Raw genomic sequence first — 20,537 nt, 5'->3', positions numbered from 1 at the left:
TTAAACATTGCGGCCACACGTTCTTTCAGCCTCAGCTGAGGCCACTGCAGCGTCCCCTCCCCTCCCGCTCCAACCGCAAGCTCAGAATCCAGAGCCCCACTGCAGCTTCCCAGCTGTCCTCCCTTTTCTGCTCCACTTCCTGGTTGCCATGGAGACACACGTCTTTTACGTGCAGTGCGTCGCCTTGGAAACAGAGGAGCATCCGCGGCGCCGCTGGGAGACCCGCCCCTGTCACTTCCAACCACACTCGCGAGCGCTCCCAGTTAGCGGCCGAGGGGAGTCCCGAGGTCGACCCGCTGCTGGCCTCGGCCTCAACCTGGGTCCCTGTGCGAGCGCTCCTGTGACCCAGGGAACCGGCGAGCACTTGACGCTCTTGGCGCCCAGAGGGAGGCGCTGACACGGGTGCAATTCAGGAGTCGAGGCAGGGCAGGCGCTTTCGCCCCGGGGCGAGCCGGAGAGACGCCGGCCCTCGGACTGTAGCCCGGTCCTTGTTCCGCCGTCTCTTCCCGGCCTCTCCAGATTCTGCCGGCACCCCCCGCGCGGGACTCACCTCTCCACCCCTGTCTGAAGCCTCCTCTTCCCTCGGCTCCTCCCACCCCCTCCGGGTACCTCTCCCCCTCCCCGTACCTTCCCCCACCCCGAGGCCGGGCTGGACCGGACCCCGAGCCGCCACCGCCCGCTTCTGCCATTCAATGGAGGAAGGTCTGCTGGAGATCATGACCAAGGACGGCGGCGATATGCCGGCCCCTCTCGAGGTGCCCACCGTGCCGGCCGTGGGGGACGTGATCTCCGGGGAGTACAACGGCGGCATGAAGGAACTGATGGAGCACCTGAAGGCCCAGCTGCAGGCCCTGTTTGAGGACGTGAGGGCCATGCGGGGGGCCCTGGACGAGCAGGCCTCGCACATCCAGGTGCTCTCGGACGACGTGTGCGCCAACCAGCGAGCCATCGTCTCCATGTGCCAGATTATGACCACCGCGCCCCGCCAGGGTGGCCTGGGCGTGGTCGGCAGCAAGGGGAACTTCCAGGGCGCTCGCCGAGATCCGGAGACCCCTTCGCCTGGGATCGGGGACAGCGGTTTGCTGGGTCGCGATCCAGAGGACGAGGAGGACGACGATGAAGAAGAAAAGGAGATGCCCAGCTCCGCCACACCCACTAGTCACTGTGAGCGCCCGGAGAGCCCCTGTGCTGGCCTTCTGGGGGGGGACGGGTCACTTGTGGAGCCCCTCGATCTGCCCGACATTACCCTGCTGCAGCTGGAGGGCGAGGCCTCTCTGTGAGGGGACTCCGAGGGGGCACTACTTTCCCGGGCTGACTTTGGGTTTCCGAGTGCATGAGGGGACTGAACGGCGCGATGCAGCGTGCTTCACTCCGACCGCTGCTCTTGTGGGTCAGGCAGAAGAGACTTCCTTGAGGAAGCATTTACAGGGTGAAGGACTTTGGGAGCATCAAGAATTCTTTCTGCCTCACCAAGCAAGAAGTAGCAAACTGCGGAAAGGTGAGGTTCCGGGAGAGGAAGCGCCCACCTCTGGACTCCCATCCAATCCCCTACCCTGCCCTTTCCCCCGCCCCAGCCAACAGGAGAACCCCTGACTTGTGTAAATAAAATTCTGCTTTTTCTATTCTGAAAAAGGACTTATCTAGGACTATGGCAAAAAATCTCTAACGATTTTCCTAGAAATTAAGGAATTGGGGGTATTCTGTTCTGGCAACAGAAAATTTACCCTTCTGATGAAATCCAAGCTATTCAGCGTTCTGCAGAAGCCTCTCCCCCTCACAGACCTCTGCGGCTGCTGATTGGTAAAAGAAGCTTGAGGAGGGAACTGCAGCCCTAGGAATCTGGGTGAATGGGGTTCCGAGGGCCCCGAGGGCCCCTGGGCTGGGAGGAGCTGGCTCTGAATGTGCATGAAGACATTATAGCTCAACCTCTAGGATTTTGCATGCAGAGCGGATCTGCCTTGTCACTGACTTCATCTGGGATTGCTTTATCCACTCACTGGGGCTTAGAGAACAAAGAGCCCAGTTCACAGGCAGAGACTTGGGGGTGGTGCTCAGCAACAGCCCAGATTTAGGGGACATTTGAGGGACTCTTGGGGGCCACAGCCGAAAACTGTCTCTCTGCTGGCTATACCTGCTTAACTTCAGTTCCTTTTCCTGTCAATACTTCCCTGCCCGCTGACTCTCGGTGTTGGCTCCATAATGTCTTGTGTGCATTATGTGTGTTGACCTGTGTAGTAGTGTGTGAGCCCTGAGGGGCAGGGCTTGTGGCTCTGGTGTTAGGCTCAGGGGGCTTCAGACCTTCTGTGAGCCCCAGGCTCTCATGACGCTTTCCCCTCTCCTCTCTTTTCCCCCACAACCAGGGCATGAAGCATGTGGCTGTCCTGAGGTTCCTAACTGATATGCCTCCCTCCCACCTCCTCAAGTGGTGACTTTGTGTGCCCTTCCTCTTCCTCTGTGTATTCCTTCTCAATGCTTTCCTTGGTGTTAACCTTAATAAAGAGGCGTCATCTCCCCTCCTTGCTGACTGGTACTAGGGCAATGGCAGGGTGGGGCTTCTGGACCCACTGCATGGACACAGGCTTAGTGGGAACTACAGGGACCATGCCTTCCCTCCTCTCTTCTTGCCTCTGGTTCCAAGGAGTTGATTGTCCCTGCCCTGACTGGGATATGCATTGCCATCTTTACCTGCTGTCACTTCCGCCCTGGACCTTGACCTCAAGCTGGGCTGAGGAAGGAGAGGGTACATGTTGTGATTCCCAAACAAGGGTTTTTTAGTAGCCAGAACTCCAGATATGCAGGAGACTTTTCAGTGGAGCACCTGGTTCCCAGGAGATGATTTCCAAAGTGGAGTCCTGAAATGGTAGGCAAGACACCTGTTTCATGGGAGGGGTAGGGAGGGGGCATTGTTCAGGAGGGATTGCCTGGGATCTCTGGCAGAGTGACACATCACAAAGGAAACCACAAAAACTGCCTCAGGCCTCTAGTGGAGAATGCCGGTAAGGTGTCCCCCTGGGAGCTTAGCCTGACATCAGCTCTAGTCTGCTCCCTTGGGCACTGGAGCCTTCCTAAGGCTGCTTCAAACAAAATTTGGGAGAATAATGAGCTGGGGTGCTGTGTGTGTGTATGCTTGTACTACAAGTGTGTGTATGTATGCATGTAGGTATGTGTATATATGTATGTGTGTTTCTGCAGCTGGTTGCTACAGAGATGTGGAAAGAGCACTGGCAATGAATCTCAGATCCAGCAGTAAATGACTGCTTGAGACTTGGTTCCTTGCTTGAGACTCAGTTTCTGTCTGTGTAAAATGGGGACAAAAATTTTTGAGAAAGATAATAAGACATCTGAGAAATCTTATGCAAATGTTAGTTTTCTTATAGCTCTCTTGGGGTAGGGGGTGATGGTGTTGACTGGCTCCTCTGGGAAAACACAGTTATTTAGGGAAGGTTCTAGTTTAATATAATCCTTCCGTACCTAAAGAACTCTTACCATTCAGGGCAGTCAAGGGGATGATGAGATTCCCAAGCTTACATGGACTTTCTTCATAAATATCCTGTAATTATGGGTCAAAAAGGTCTGAAAGCCAACTTTTGTACACATAGGATGACCAGTGGATGGCTTGAGTTGTGCAGTGGTCAGGGAATATGTGCTGGGGCCTTAGAGAGGGCAGCTAAAATATATTAGTGAGGAAGTGTCCCTGAGGGCTGGAAGATAGTTTTCTGTTACAGTTCCAGCATTCAGCACCAAAAACAATGATAGCCATCATATATTGAACACTTACTCTGTGCCAGACATTGTGCCCAATTTTATATCCCAATGACCATATGAAGTAGGCACTATTATTATTTTCACTTAACAGTTCTAGAAATAAGACTCCAAGACTTAGTCAAGGTCATACAGCTAGTACTTTGCATAACCAGGACTTAAACCCAGATCTTCTGACTTAACCCTAGATGGGAACCCACTCCACTAATTGCTCTATTTCATCTTCAGAGAAAGGAATCCTTTATGTCCTCAGTCAAGAGTCTTAAGAGTCCTGAAAAGGAAGTAATGTTAGTTTCACTCAGTTTTCATCTTCTCAGTTGGAACAAGTAATTCCCGATCTGGTTTTGGTTAGTAACCTTTCAGAGTCTAGTGGGTGATAATACAATAATGGCACAGAGAAGATGGCCTTCTGCACATGCTTCTGTAGAGGAAGAAGCTGATGTTCCCAGATATTCCCTGACACAGCCCCATTCTTATGCCTCTTCCCTGTTGTCTGTAGCTTAGATTCTGCAGAGTACGACGTGAATCTCAAGGCACCTTAGCCCTTCAGCACCTGTAGAATGGTCTGGTTGAGCCCTTTAACCGTTGACGCCAATTCAATTCTTCCTATGCCTACTATCCAAAATGTGTCATCAATCCCTTAGCCCAGGGCCCCCAGAATGTCTCTAGCGATTCCTCTCAAGTCCAAACAGGTAAAAATCTACCCAGAAAAAGCAGTTCTTCAACTGTCTTCAGTGACCTGCACCAACATCCCAGAGGGACACAGCACGGGTTTCTCTCCCACCTCCTTCCCCCCTTCTTCAGACTCCCCACTCTCCTCTGGCATTTCTTCCTTATAATGCATCTGATGAATCAGTTTCACATGAGATTTCTAACCTGGGACTCGTGCATGGGGTCACTGTTGAATTTCAGGGCGCCCCAACCCCTTGAAATTGAATGCAAAATTGTGTATGTATAGTCTCTAGAGAGATCTATTATTTCAATTTAATTCTAAAATGTAAGAACTAAGTAAAAAGGTAAGAATCACTTAACTATTAATAAATGGTAATGAGGGTTTTTAATTTGAAAAAATACCAAAGAAATGACCCTGTCTGAACTGATAACACCTTTGTCTCCTGGGGCCTCTAAAGTATTTCCTATACTGAATTGAAGTCTGCATAAATCTGATTATTCACCACTTTATTCAACAAATTCAGATTATATTGACACCCATTAGAATGTGCTAAGAATCTTGTCTAGCATTACATGCAAGTCTTCTAGTACTCGGGAGTTTGTCAGGGCACTGCTGATGTGTGGCAGTGAGGCGATGGTCCCACCGCCCCTATAACTGTGCTGCACATCAGGTCTGAGCTCAACGCAAAGCTGCACGTACGTAGTCACAAGTCTTTGTTTCTGGCACTCCTATCTCAGGAAATTTCTCAGGGTTAGCTCTGAATCTCAAAATGAAAACATACAACCTCATAGAAATAAACAACAACTCTAGCATGGTGCAACTAAAATCTGTTCTAGGGAAATCACTATTTTTCTAAGATGCAAACTGGCTTGCAATATAAATATACAGTTTTAGGTGGCCTCAATTTCACCAGCGTATGGTCTCAGCTTGATATGTATAACAAAATGGCTCACCTACAAGTATTCCCAGAACGAAGGGACAGTTCTTTCCCAGATATATTTAAGTCAAATACTTCTTCAGTTCAGTTCAGTTCAGTTCAGTCGCTCAGTCATGTCTGACTCTTTGCTACTTCTTACTAGACAGAAAACTGCTTGCATCTTTGAAAAGGCATGTTTTTCTAAGCATCTTTCGCCATCTATATGCCTAGGAATAGAAATTCAGCCAAGATACTCTGTTACAATAATAAATAATATGTAAAAGTACAAAAGTAATATTTTTAAAAGTTGAGGTTTAGTTGATTTACAGTGTAGAAAGAGAATTCTTGAATTTTTCATTCTAGCTACCATCTACTCCACTGCCACCCCCCTGCCCCATCAGCTCTAGATTGTCCCAAGGTGAATTCCCTCAAAGAAACATATTCTGCTTGGAAGCACTGTGCTTTAGAAGGAAGCCTGATCTGTAAGTAATGCTGTAATGGTGCCATCTGGTGAGAAATAGGGACATTACAAGGGGACCCTCAAAGTAAATTTATGATTTTCAATTCGGCAAGCACCACCAAATGCTTACTGAAGTCCTGGCTCTGCAAATAGTGGGTGGCAAGGACAGAAGGGGAACTGAATAAATAGGATGTATTTAAAGTATATAAAAGCCAACTGCAATGAACTCCTAAATGGCCTTGGCCTCCCACACACCCATAACCCTTAAGATTGATTTTCCTAAACCAAAGCTCTGAATATTCATTTTCCTAAACCACAGCTGTGAATGTTCATTCTCCTCAGAAATCTGCATCATGTCCCATTCTTTCCTGAATTAAGCGTAAAATACAGTGGGGGTAGTCAAACTCCCCAATCAGGTCCTGGCATACTTTTAAACCCAAACATTTCATTTCCCAGGTACCTTTTCTAGACACCATAACACCAGCTGCAAATCTGTATCATCCAGTCAGCTAGAAATGATTCCCTAAGGTATCACAGCTCTTTTAATCTCTGGATGAGTAACCTAGACGTGTTCCCGTGTCCCCCTCAATCTTGATTCCATTTCTTTTACCGTTCTTCCCAAATGCAGTCAGGTCCAAATCTCTCCTTCAGAAAAGGGTCTTCTGTAGCCTTGATCACCTGCACCAGCTCTCATGGGATGTACTGCAAGGCTGCTTTCCTCTCATCTCCCTTATGCTACCTGTAATGGGAAATCTCCAGAAAGAGTATGCAAAAAACTTCGATTATGAAATTTGTGCTTTTATTTCTAGGAATTGGGTTCATAGCTTTCATAAAATTCTTAAAGCCAGAAAGGGTTAATAAACCCTTGAATCAAAATGTGCTATTCATCATTCTCTAGAAGTGCCCATATTCCTGAAGCTATTTTTTTGCTATTATTCCTACTCCTCTCATCTCTGCCAGTTGGAATCCTATTGGTTTTTTGAGGCCCTTCTTAAAGGCTACTTCCTCCATGCAGCCTTTCCTAATGTGATCTCTTTCTTTCTTAAACATACAAATCTTTTTGCTTATACCTCTTTGAGGGACAGTTACTATATTTTCCCTCACTTCTACTATTCTTTATGCTTGTTATTCCCCCTTCCAAGTTATGAATATCTTGAGAGCTGGAACTGCCTTCTAATTTTTATAGTTTCTGAATCTTGTATTGACTTTAAGGCAGTACTGATTGTGTGGCATGTCATTATTTTAGGTACCATAAAGAAAGAGAAAATACCACCAATTCAACTATCACCATGTTTTGTGATCACATATTTTAAAGTTTCATTATTTAAAGAGCTTATTTAGAAAATGAACTTTTTAATATCACTAAAGTGTCTAAATGTGTCTTAAATAGACAAATGGAAAATTACAGGATTTTAGAGCTGAGAAAAAGTCACTATTACTTAGAGTCTTCAAAAATGTTATTGCTGAAAGAAACCTTAGTGATGATCATATCGCCACTTTATGTATATAACTCCTATGCCTGAAGAGACTACTCATGTTTTTTAGTAATCTGATTAAATCTGGCCCAAATTTCAATTCCAAAATCTGGGCATTCCACAGCATGCAGTACAGTTTCTGCAGGTTTTATGGTCTATTGTGCTTCTCCTTCCCTCTGCATCCACACCCCCAAAGTCATGCAAGCTGCCTCCTTATCAATTATGGGACACAGAAAACAGCACTTTCACTAGTTTCAACAAGAAATATGATCTTATTAGGCATATAAAAATTTTACTGTAAACTTGGAACACACACACACACACACTCACACTCATGCAATAATAGGGGAGTGATCACAAGGAAAGTTCCCACTGAGGAGTTTATGCTTTTCACAGGCTCCTCCACCCTATCTTTCTCTTGCTCTCTTCCCACTCCTGCCTGTTATAGAATAACAAGCAAATTCTTTTTCTTATAAAATAGTTTCTCTCACACTTAGACCCTTTGGTCAGGGGAATTTACCTTATTTCTATCTCAACTACTTCATAAAAATGTATCGTATCCTTTTAAGACGGTTTATAGTGAATAAACATATCTTTGGCTATAACTAAAGTATTAAATGGAATGACATGTGCAAACTTGCACAATTAATGACAGCATTACAACCAGAACCATGTTTGTCCGAAATCAGGGTTTTTTCCCCTTATTAAATGGTTCTGCATTTTACTCTGCTATAAGTAGTTACAATATGCTAAGGGAAGCTTATGGTGGCTTGAAGTCTACTTTGAGAATAAAAAGGAAAAGTCAATATTTATTTTTGAGTAGGTAAATAATTCTTATAAGGATGATGGAAAACCACATCCAAGAAGGGGACCATGACTGAATCAATCTACCAACAAGTATTTACCAATTGCCAACCTTGTCTCACGGAAAGTGATAGGCACAGGGGCAGACCCCAAGAAGTCAAGGTCCACGTCCTTACCTTGCTCACAGCCTAAAGATGAGGGAATGATATGTTCTTGAATTGGAATAGAGTGCTTTTCAGAAAAGTTTTTCTATGAGCAATGTTACCTGAATTAAGAACACTTCAGTTTCAAAATGGCAATGGGGTGTGTGTGTGTGTGTGTGTGTGTGTGTGTTGGGAGTCAATGGGTGGGAGGGGATGACAAGATCAAATGGAGAAAACAGTGAAAAAAATGTTCACAAAATTTTATACTACAGAGGACATCAAATATAACACTGGAAGAAAAGCAGTAGCTGAAGTGGCATCCTATAATTCTCTTGAAAAAGTAAGTAGAACGGGTTGGACAAAAAAGTACATATGGCCTGTACACCAGTGCTCAAAGTACAAGTAATATAAAATATAATGAGTTTTTACACAGGATAATAAAATGTCATGTAGATAAAGAAACTTGGCAGGATGGGGCCTACCAAGCTTTCTATGCCTGGACGGCGGCAGTGAAAAAAGGTGCAGTACATTGTTCTGAAGAAACAGAACTGGGTTCTGATGTACATCTGGAAAGGAATGGCCAGTCAAGTGACACATACCACATATTTGTGGGGAACTTGCTTCTGAGACAGAAGTAGCTTCTTTGCTATGATCTATAGAAAGCCAGCCCTGGCCCTCAGTATTTGTAAAATTCAGAATGGAAAGGAGGGGAAAAATGGGTAGGAAGAGAAGGAAGGAAAGAAAAAAAGAGATCTAAAGGCGTAAGTAGGAGGAATAAAAAGAAAAGAAATGATAGACAGTCAAAGTAGTACTTTACATCAAGAAAATAGAGTCTCTTATGGGATTTTATGTCTTTGAGAGTAGAAAGAAGAAAGGAATTATTTAGGTGACGATAAAGGAGAAGAAAATAAGTGATATCATTGGAAGAATGTGCTAGAGCCTGTCAAAACAGATAAACTGGATTATAGGTCCCAGGAACAAATCATGAAACCGGCATAAAACCAAAATCCAGGACTGCGGGGTATGTTGATTTAGTGTAATATCATCTTTCATAAGAGAAGAGTTTGCAACTCAAGGTCTAATTCTGACCCCAAAAGATGAATTTCATCAAGTGGAATGAGAGTGAAGGAAATCTTGAAAGACAGTACTAGGCCATTTTAGTTCTCCCTGGTAGCCAAGGAGGTAAGGTGAGATGTGTGTCCAGGATTACAGGAAGCGTAACTTCAAATAGTTAAATGATACAATTTTCATAACCTGAGATTTTATGGGAGACAAGGCTAAAGAAACATGTGATTCTCTTAAGAATAAAACTCAGTCACTGCAACTATTTTGGAGTCCAATGAAGAGGAGTTGATGCAAGGATTACAGAGATGCCTCCAGGGAACTCGGACTTAGAGATGCCAGGCACAGAGGAGGCATTACTAAGAGAGTAGTCCACAATATGTCGATGCTTTCAAAAGCGCAAACCATAAGGCAAAAACTGAGGAATTTGATTACAAAACAAAGATTTATGTTCTATAAAGGGCACTATGGACAAAGACAATAGGCAGATGGTAAAGTGAAGAAAACATGTGCTTTGTCTAAAACCAACAAAGATGTAATATCATCCTAGAACATATATGGAACTCCTGCAAAGGAACAGGGAAAAGACAGTAATCCGATAGGAAAAAAGTTTCAAATAATATCAATAGGCAATTTACAGAACAGAAAACACTAACATGGATATGGAAATTTGATCAAAATCATTAGTAATCAAATACAAATTAAACCAACAATGAGGTATCAGTTCACATCTGTCAAAAGAGCAAAAATCAGAAATCCATATAATTACTAATGTCAGGAATGTAGAAATGTAGAAACTTGCACTGCTGCAAGACTGATCTCATCACTTCTGGAAAGCTATCTGGTATAACTTGGATACATTAAATAGATTGATATGGCCCAGAAATTCCTCTCCTAAGAAATATAAAACAGATTCCTTACAGGTTCAGTAGGAGACTAATAGGAAAATGTTCTTAGTAGGGTATTTGTAGTAGGGTGGAGTTGGGGGCAACGTGGGTGTTCATCAGTGGAGGCATGGACAGATCCAACATTGTGAACGAATATTGCACATCATGGAATAGCAGGCATCAAACTGAAGCAACAGATTAAATGCTAGCATCTGGTAGCGTGGAGGGAGATGAAAAACGGTGCTCAGTGAAAAAGTAAGGCACAGAAAGAGGCATACAACAGTAGCTTTGGAGTACATTTAAGAATAGTGAAGTGAAGTCGCTCAGTCGTGTCCGACTCTGCGACCACGTCTGAGGTCAGGGGCAGAAGCCGGGAGGACCCCATGCCCTGGGGTAGTTGACTACATTTAAGAATACATGCCTACAAAATATTTTCCGATGGCATATTTAAACACAAGTCTAAACACTAGATACATCTTCCTCAGTGGTTCAGCTGGTAAAGAACCTGTCTGCCAATGCAGGAGACACATGAGACTCCAGTCCCATTCCTGAGTGGGGAACATCCCCTGAAGAAGGGAATGGCTATCACTGGCTGAATCCAATAGAAAGTCAGAGGTAAGAGAATCTGTTGATGTGGTCCATACAGCTTAGCTTCAAAGCCCAGAGCTGCGTGAAGAGAGTAAGAAATTAAACGGAAGAGAGAAATAGCTATCTAGGTCTTTAGACTGGAAAATAAAAATAAACACGTGTAATCAGATTTGAAATCCCCAAATGAGATTTTTAAGGGTGTTCTGGGAGGCTCTAGGTATGTTTAGTTTCCATGTTCTGGGTAAGTCATATATATTAAACTAAGTCACTAATTATGGTGCCTTAGGATTCTCCTTGAAGGTCCAGGGCTTTGGGCACTGACACTCCACTCCTAACAGAACAGCTTTGCTTTTATTTGGTTAATATATCAGGAGTCTGCTTAAGATTTCACTGAGGAAACAGAATTATAGCACCACCTATAGTCTGGCAATGTGCTATGAACTCAAAAATGAATCTCAGAATAGTGGGGAAGACAGTCAGGAAAAAAACCCATGAAGGGACCGTAAACAAAGTCCAGTGAACCCAGAAGGGTCAAGGGAACAAGGAAGGTTTCCTGGAGTCAGTAACTGAAAAGGGAGATAAGGAAGCTCAGAGAACACTGCCGTTGTCCAAAGGAGGGAAGAGGAACGCAACAATTACGCAACTCTCTGAAATGGGCGATGTCTCCTGGAAAGAACGAGGTTACAGATCCGCGGACGAGGATGGGAGCTAAGGTAATTTCACGTGATAGGCAACGAATTACTTAAGCCAGCCTCTAGCTTTGCTCCGCCCCCATCCCATCTCATCCTTCGTCAAAGTGGCGTGGCATTTAAACAAATGCACTCAGCTGGGAGGGTATCCCAACCCTGAGGCCCGCGTCACCAGCGCGGGCGGGCGGCTGCGGGGTCTCCCAGAAAAGCTGGTATCTCCCAGCGTTGTCTGGTTCGGGCTCTCCAGTCCCGGAGGGGCGGCTAAGGAGAAGGAGCTCACTGGTTGCTACAGCGGCGATCTAAGAGGCTGGGGAAAGTTGATTGGCCGCAGGTTCGTAGCGCGGCCACGCCCACTCCTTCCGGCGGCTGCAATCAGGTCAGGGCCCCCAGGCCTGCTGGGTAGTTTAGTGGTGCGGCGCCAAAACGGGTTGGGAAACATGGCGCTGGCTTTAGATGAAAGGAACCTAGGGGCCGGGCTAAAGCTGAGGGCGGGCTGAGCCGGGACTCTGGGTAGAATTCCTGGCTTTCCCTCCCAGTTTCGGTCCCTGGGCCGGGGTGTGGTAACCCTAAAGCGTGGTCGTGCGGTCCGGCGACTAGTGGCTTCGCACTGGGAGATGAGTAGGGATGCGCATTTCGGGATGGCTTTTAGTTAATGCATTTACAGGAGTTTTCGCGGACCCTGTGGGCTCTTCTTATGCCACTGGGGACCAGGGCAGAGACTGTGGCGGGGGAAACGCGGCCAGGGCGGCGGCTTCTCTTCCGCAAAAGGCCAGCCCCCCACCATGCCTAGGTTCCTGCTTGAGGCCGGGGCTCTTTGGAGCTCGCGACCTTGAACCAGGAAGTGCGTTGCCTAGAGAAGACAGGTCTAGGTCACGCAGCCTGAGTTTTCAGCATTCCTGGCCGTACTGGCCTGTTGTCATCCACATTGAACACACCATTTTAATGACGAATCAGGCAGTTCCTTTTGCCTGGAATTCTAAATCCGTGCCAATGCCACACCCATTTTCAGTCTTTTAATTCACTTTGTTGTTCAGTCGCCAAATCGTGAGGACTCTGCTACGCCATGGACTGTAGAACGCCAAGCTCCTCTCTCCTCCAGTATGTCCTGGAGTTTGCTCAAGTTCATGTCCATTGAGTCCGTGATGGTATAACCATCTCATCCTCTGCTGCCCTCTTGTTTTGCCTTTAGTGTTTCCCAGCGTCAGGGTCTTTTCCAGTGAGTCTGCTCTCTGCAACAGGTGGCCCACAGTTTCAGCAACAGACCTTCCAATGAATATTCAGGGTTGATCTTAATTCACTACTTATTTTTTGAGGCATAATTCTAGTATCACTTCCTCAATATAAAGATTGCCCCATTCTTGGGGATAGTTATTTGATTACCTCTTAAGGAGTGCATGCTCAGGAAGTGCTGCCCAGTTAGAAAAAGCTAAGCCTTTTGAAATGCGCAGTGAATTTGTGCAAATTAACTTTTATGGTCCTCAGTTTTGCTTCTCAAAATGGAGTTAGTACTATTAAAGGGTTTTGTGAAGTTTAAATCTGTTCAAACCTAAGTGTTTAATAGTTGTGAGTACTGTCTGTCATTCCGAAGTACTCTGGCTAAGAGCAATTGCCACTCACAGGCCTAAGATCCCCTTACTGCAGCTCATACAAACTCACCAGCCACTTGTTTGACCAGCATTGAATTAGTCTCCTTCCTACTGCAGTAGCTTTAAAGAAAGTCTTGCCTGCTTCACTTTGCCTTGGTGTAGTTTTTCTTTGATAATGTAAATGTTTAGGTTCTGTGTTTATTGTTTCTTCTTGATGACAGTGGTGTCTCCTTTCTTGCTGACTGAGTAGTGTGTCTCACTAGATAATCACCAATTGGACTAAAAGGAATAGAGCTTTGTGGGGTGAAGGGTAGTTAATATGTGATGTCAGGATGTGAAAAGGATTGTATCACGATATCCATTCAAGGGCATCCCGAGTGAGGTGCTTTCATCTCAAGGAAGTATCGTCAGAAAACAAAGCCCTTTCTTTGCTATCTGTTATGAAAGGAGCGTGAGAAGGATGCATTTTGCAAAGAAAGACAACAGCTGAGAATATTATGCCCTCTTAAGGGACACTGGGTTTCATGAAGAAGAGAAGCTAAGCCAAGGGAGGAAGGGTTGCAAGTTAAGAAAGCCATCTGCAGTGGTGGAGGTAGTGTGGAGATTTAATGTATAGGGAATGAAGTCAACCCATTCACCATAAGGAAGAAGGTGGAGTAGTACTGAATTGGAATGAAATGAAGGATGGTTGAGAAAAATAGGCAGCAGGGAGAGGGGGGTTGTTTAGGAGTATGAGTAAAAGGGAAGGAAACTGGCAGTCTGAGAAGCTTGGTAGAGGTACTCACTATTGGGTTGGCCAAAATGTTCATTCAGGTCTCTCCATTATGGAAAAACCTGAACAAACATTTTGGCCAAACCGATACTTGAATCTGAAGCGAAATATCAAATAGTCATGTACTTAAGAAAACTAAAGGACTGAGGAAGAAGAGATTTGACACCTGGCCTCTCCTACTTGCCCTTCCCTAACACACAGAAGCGTAAACATAACACCAAATGCAGCTGCATATTCCCCCTCATGGGCTAGTGGAGGCAAACAAGATAAAGTTTAGGCTGATGATGCCTAGTTTTTCTTTTGCTTCTTTTCTCTAACTTCTTTGGTGTCAACTGCTCCGTAATAACCTTTTTCTTTTTTCTTCCTCTACTGTTTCTCATATAGAAGCAGACTGGTTGAGGGCAGATTCAGGAAGTGAGAATGAAGTGTGAGAAAGAAAAACAGATTAAGCTGAAAGAAAACGTTTACTCCTAAATGCCTAGGTAGAACTCAGGCTGGGAAGAGCATACAAAAGCGCTATGCAAAGAAAATGAAATAGAATTAAGTGTACTTAAGTGTTTATAGATCCTGTTGTGAGAACTTAGAAGAAAATTACTCAGCAGGAAGATTTCCAAGTCTCATGAAGAAGGTCCAAGAGAACACAGTGTTTAAAGGTACATCAGATAGATGAGCATTAAATATCAATAGGATCTTCCAGTCCTGTAATGGTGGTGCAAAGAAACCTATGAATGCTTTTTCCTGGAGCCTCTCAGCACAGGAAAGTTATCCAGCTCTCAGGACTGGAGGAGGAAGCTGCCCCTCCAGGCATCTTCCCACTAGACAGACTCTGCCTGGGAAAGGCTGCTCCTCCCAAGGGCCCTCACCATGGCCCCCTTCATTTCTTTGTTTCGGAAACTGTAGATGACGGGGTTGCACATGGGGGTGATGATGGTGTAGAGGAGGGAGAAAGGCTTGTCTTTGTCAGGACCATGTGTGCTGCAGGGGTTCATGTAAGAGAACATGGCTGAGGTGTAGAAAAAGATGACCACGGTCAGATGGGAGGCACAAGTAGAGAAGGTCTTGCCTCGACCAGAAGAGGAGTTCCTGCCCAGGATGGAGGCCAGGATGCGTGCATAGGAAATGACAATGAGCACCATGGGGCTGAGCAGCACCACAATGGCATCGGCAAAGATGACTCTCAGACTAAACTGGGGGTCTCCACAGGAGAGAGCAATCACTATGGGGGCCTCACAGAAGAAGTTTTCTATGTGGTTGTCTCTGCAGAAGGGACCACGAAATGTCATGTAGTCAAGAAGGATGCCATTGATCAACCCAAAGGACCAGGCTGTACTCACCAGTCTCACACAGACCTGCCGGCTCATGATCTGGGCATAGCTAAGTGGGTGGCAGATGGCAACATAATGGTCATAGGCCATGAAAGCCAAGAGGATGCACTCAGCCACACCCACAGAGAAGACCAAGTACATCTGGGTCGTGCAAGCGACAAAGGAGACAATATGGTTCTTCACTGTCAGGTGGATCAGCATGTGTGGGATGGTGGTGGTGATGATGCAGACATCCTGGAAGGACAGGTGGCCAAGGAAGAAGTACATGGGGCTGTTGAGCCTGGGGTCTGTCCAGGTGATGAAGATGATGAGGCCATTCATGGCCATGGCAAGGCTGTAGAGGGCTGGGAAGAGGGCAAAGAGCAATGCCCGAGTGGAAGAGGAGCTCTGCTCAAAGCCCACGAGGATAAACTCAGTCACGGTGCGGCCATTCCTTAGGTCCACTGGTGTGGATCCACTTGAGGAGGAGGGACAGAGAAAGCACAAGAGAGGCAGCTGTAGAGTAATGCAAGGCCCTCACTTGAGTACAGAATATTAGTGGATGTAATATAAAAGATGAATGAGTGGTGGTAAATGTTTTGTAACTTAAGTAAACGTTATGTAATTGGCAATGTTATAGGGCAGTGAAAATGCCAGGGTCACTGTAGTCGCCTCCATGGAATCATAATATCAAAAATTAAGGCAGGGGTGGTTATACTTTATTCTAATTTACTCAGGCTCAAGTCATGTATCCAATATCTTCGATGTGGAAGGGTTAGCCTTTAATCAAATTGAGGTGAAAAAACAAGATAGGTTTCTAGAATCCATGCCAAACAGAGGAGTGGCGTATTTCAGAGGAGGGGATGGTAGCTGTTAGTTCTTAGATCATATTGAAGATGCACTTGAGAGACATTTGAAGATGTATTTTTCTAGGAAAGGAAAAAGCTCAAGTATACTTTCTATTTAAAACAATGAATGGGTTGAATTTTTAGAGAAAATAAAAATATGCCAACTCTCAGGATTATCCCTTAGATGAGAATGATTAGCATAACTTGAAACATCATACTCAGCTCTTCCCAATCATCCTACTTCTTTCCAGTCTCAGGTTCCTGGTGGTTGCTGCTGCTGCGTTAACCACCCATGCCAGGCATGCTGGAGATGGGCCTGGTAGTGAGCTCTGGCATGCTTCCTAATAGGAGACAGTTCTCCTGCTGGGATGGGAATTTAGGGCAATACATAACTGGGTAAAAGGATCCAACCATCCCCCTGAAAACAGGGAAGTTCTGAGCAGGGCACAAATTGAATCATTTTGGATAGATATTCAGACAACTTCAAGCTGTCCCTTTACTAATAGAGAGTAAATCTTGTTCTTTTCTCTGTTACCAGAGAACGAGCATCCAGAATTCTCATGCTCTATTCTCACTGTGATTTTTAGGAAGTCATTATTTTCATATTAAATATCTCCTACTTTTCATCCTGTTTTGGAGTTAGGATACATTGGACAGATCTTTCACTTTCAGATTTTTATAGACAGTGTATTTGTTCTCAACATTCAGTTCTGCCAGTCACTCTTCTTCATTTTCTCTTCTTCCATTCCCTTTTATACACTCTCTCAATTTCTCCCCTCTTTTTGTCTTTCCCATGGTTTTCCACTTACTTCCATTTCTCACTCTTTTCTTCTTCCTCTCCCTTTCTCATCTCTGGTGGTGGATATCTGTCATTGAGCTACCTGCGGTTGAACTTCTCTCTGCTCTCCATGTCTTCTTTCAGGTACCTAACTTAATTTTAAAACATACCTACGCCATTACTGCCACTTCTTTCTTGGAATCCCTGTAGGTGTTTCCTGACAGGTCCAGGCAGTGTTTGGGCAGTAGGCCATTCCCATTATAGCTGCTTTGAATGATCCCCTAGAAATTCCTCTCTTGGGGGCCCAGAATGAGTAGGGAGGGGCATAAAGAATTGTTTAATCCAAGAAGTGGCTTTAAATCCTGGGCATAGTGGACTTGTTGAAACTAAGGTCAGAGTCTGGGCAAGTGAAGTAAGTGAGCTACACTTCAGACAAGAAGAAACTGAAATTCAACCTATGGAATCATTATGATTTGCAGGAGTACAAATGTTTATTTGTGGCTTGTTCATTAGAAAGAATATTCTGTGATACCTGGTGTCTTGTTAACTACAAGAATTAGTCAGGAGTTAACCAATCAAACATTTGTATAAGTAAATGCGACAATAATATCTTGAATATCACATCCTACCTCATTCTGTTGCTCGGCTGGTAATGACGTTTGTCATTGAATTACTGTGACAAATAACAGAGAAACTCATGGTGTTTGAAGAATTTGTCCAGAGAGAATGGTCTGACCTGGTGGGCCACTCTGGAAGATAAGTTTTGTATGATGGCCTTGTTAGTTCTCTGTCATCTATACCATGGGTGATTAATGTTTATTTAAATAATAGCCTTAAGTTATGTAGGCTTCCCAGGTGGGGCTAGTGGTAAAGAACCTACCTGCCAATTCAGGGGACAAAAGAGACGCAGGTTTGATCCCTGGGTTGGGAAGATCCCTGGAGGAGGGTATGGCAACTTACTCCAGTATTCTTCCCTGGTGAATCCCATGGACAGAGGAGCCTGGAAGGCTACAGTCCATAGGGTTGCAAAGAGTTAGACACGACTGAAGCGACTTAGCATGCAGGCACTAAGTTATGTGTGTACTGCACTTTATAGAATAGGTGAGAAACTTTACATTTCATGTATTCCACTTATTAGTAAGCCTATATTGTTCTCACTTTTTTATAGTGTTTATTTTTACTTTCTTAAGGTTTTTAATTTTGTCTGTGATAACTAACTGAATTCTAGCACCTTGATTTGAAATCACATTTTTTTTATAACTATTAACAGTTGAAGAAATACCAGCAGGAAAATAAAGCTAAATTCTCCTTTAGCTTCAAATAAGCTCATATTATTCTATAACATAAAAGATGTCCTTGCAAATATTATTTCTAGCAAAGAATTTTCTAAGACTGGACATCAGAAATTGTTGCTATGTGCTATAAAGGTAATCTTGAACCTCTAAAATGTAATTTTGATTGGTAAGTCTTAATTATGGCCATGGTAATATATAGATCAGTATCTCTTTGTTTTCTAAAACATACACATACCTGTGAGATTTCCTTGTTAAACCAGAAGAGGATCATGGGATTTTCTTTTGCCAAGTGTGTGGAGATTAAATAACCACTCATAATTCCTTGGGTTTCTTATGTAAAGACACTAGTTTATCAAATAGTTTACACCCACCATCACATTTAAACCTCAAGTTTATTATTGTAATTTAATGATGTGATTTAATCTCATTGAAGAACCTACATCAGAGGAGCAGCCACATGAAGGTAGAAATGGGATTGTCTTAATACACCACTATCCCTGGTTAAACAAAGACTTAATAGGGCAGGAGAATGCATGGTTAGGGGTGTGTGAGGAATAACAGCTTCCATATTCCTGATGTTTCCTTCCACACAAATGAAACTATCGTAGCAACATACCCCTGACCCTTCCCTCTTCCTTCATTCACACCATCTCATGGAGGGGAGATGGAGTGGTTATCTGATTTTAGAAGGAAAGCCAAGCACATGTGTCTGTCTCTTTTCTCTAGACTTCCCCTTTGGAGTAGGTAACCTTCTTAAGGGAAGGTTCCACCTCTGTTTGGGGAGGCAGTGTTGTAGCTGCGAGCAACAAGGAAATAAGTCTGTCTAACTGTGTTTCTGCATTAGTAAGTCCAATTGCTCAAATTTCTGTATTGGTATTAATAAAGTTGATATTTTACCCCCCATATTCAGGTGCTACCTTATTTCTCAATTGATTAAGAAGTGAAGGAAGGAGTAGTGTTACTTATTGGACCCCATCAAAGTCCAGTTATTACTAATATTATCACATACATGGAAATAAAATTATAAGCAAAGAAGTATGATAGAGCTGTTATAACAAAAAGAAAGTGAGCCACAGTGGTGTTTGACAAATCCTGAGAGAGTGAGGAATTCTGCTGACAAACACACATGTTGAATTCTCAAAGAACAGTGCTGGTGAATTGAGAGATGTCTACATTCCATGACCACAGGAGCACAGTGAACAAAATGTGCTACTGTAGACTAGACTGGTGGGAAAATGTCTCATTATAAAGTAAGACTCTGATTCCTGTCAGTTTTACAGAGGGGCCAGGACACTTTTGAATAATTCAACAATTAAGCCAGTATGTTTCTGTTGCCTTCCTATCATTTTATAACTACAGGAAAGAAAATATAATAGAGCATTGTACTGCTTATTTATTCTGTAGAGTATGTTTGTTTTCGGGATGAGGTTGGTTCACTCATGTTGTAAAGGAATTCACCAGCCTTGTTTAAAATCATGTTAAGTTCTTCTCTTAGAAAGCTTCAGCCTCTGTTTTTGCAGGTTTGCTTTAAATAAAATGTCTCTCTAGTAATTTCAGATCTTACACAGCTTGAAGCCTGGTCCCTCTTCTGTATACTATAGTTCTTTGATTTTTGGATTACTCATTTTGTGACCTTCAGTTCAGTTCAGTCGCTCAGTCGTGTCTGACTCTGCAACCGCATGAATTGCAGCACTCCAGGCCTCCCTGTCCATCACCAACTTCCGGAGCTCACCCAAACTCATTTCCATCGAGTCCGTGATGCCATCCAGCCATCTCATCCTCCGTCGTCCCTTTCTCCTCCTGCCCCCAATCCCTCCCAGCATCAGAGTCCTTTCCAATGAGTCAACTCTTTGCATGAGGTGGCCAAAGTACTGGAGTTTCAGCTTTAGCATCATTCCTTCCAAAGAAATCCCAGGGCTGATCTCCTTCAGAATGGACTGCTTGGATCTCCTTGCAGTCCAAGGGACTCTCAAGAGTCTTCTCCAACACCAGTGTTCAAAAGCATCAATTCTTCGGCACTCAGCTTTCTTCACAGTCCAACTCTCACATCCATGCATGACCACTGGAAAAACCATAGCCTTGACTAGACGGACTTTTGTTGGCAAAGTAATGTCTCTGCTTTTGAACATGCTATCTAGGTTGGTCATAACTTTCCTTCCAAGGAGTAAGCATCTTTTAATTTCATGGCTGCAATCACCATCTGCTGTGATTTAGGGCCCCCCCCCAAATAAAGTCTGACACTGTTGCCACTGTTTCCCCATCTACTTGCTATGAAGTGATGGGACCAGATGCCATGATCTTAGTTTTCTGAATGTTGAGCTTTAAGCCAACTTTTTCACTCTCCTCTTTCACTTTCATCAAGAGGCTTTTTAGTTCCTCTTCACTTGTGCCATAAGGGTGACCTTAAAGCAGAAAAATGTCTTCTAGGTGAAAACTGTTAAGGTAAATATATTCATACTTGGGTTCATAGACCCAGGGGAATCAATAGATGTTTC

The 20,537-nt window shown here is 44.2% G+C and overlaps 2 protein-coding genes across 2 annotated transcripts; one reads left to right on the top strand and one right to left on the bottom strand.

Moving 5' to 3' along the window:
- The first annotated feature begins 692 nt into the window (after positions 1–692).
- CCDC184 (coiled-coil domain containing 184) lies at positions 693–1,280 on the top strand. Its single transcript, XM_068969797.1, has one exon. The coding sequence runs from the start codon at positions 693–695 to the stop codon at positions 1,278–1,280; it is 588 nt and encodes a 195-aa protein (XP_068825898.1).
- A 13,352-nt stretch (positions 1,281–14,632) lies between these two features.
- Positions 14,633–16,926, bottom strand: LOC138078631 (olfactory receptor 10AD1-like). Its single transcript, XM_068971439.1, has 2 exons — positions 16,922–16,926; positions 14,633–15,599 (listed from the first exon to the last, which is right to left on the bottom strand). Exons 1-2 carry the CDS (start codon positions 16,924–16,926, stop codon positions 14,633–14,635), a joined length of 972 nt encoding a protein of 323 aa, XP_068827540.1.
- Positions 16,927–20,537: the final 3,611 nt, after the last annotated feature.

This window comes from Capricornis sumatraensis, chromosome 4, assembly GCF_032405125.1.
Source record: "Capricornis sumatraensis isolate serow.1 chromosome 4, serow.2, whole genome shotgun sequence".
Taxonomy (NCBI): domain Eukaryota; kingdom Metazoa; phylum Chordata; class Mammalia; order Artiodactyla; family Bovidae; genus Capricornis; species Capricornis sumatraensis.
This window is presented reverse-complemented; position numbering and strand designations above follow the sequence as displayed.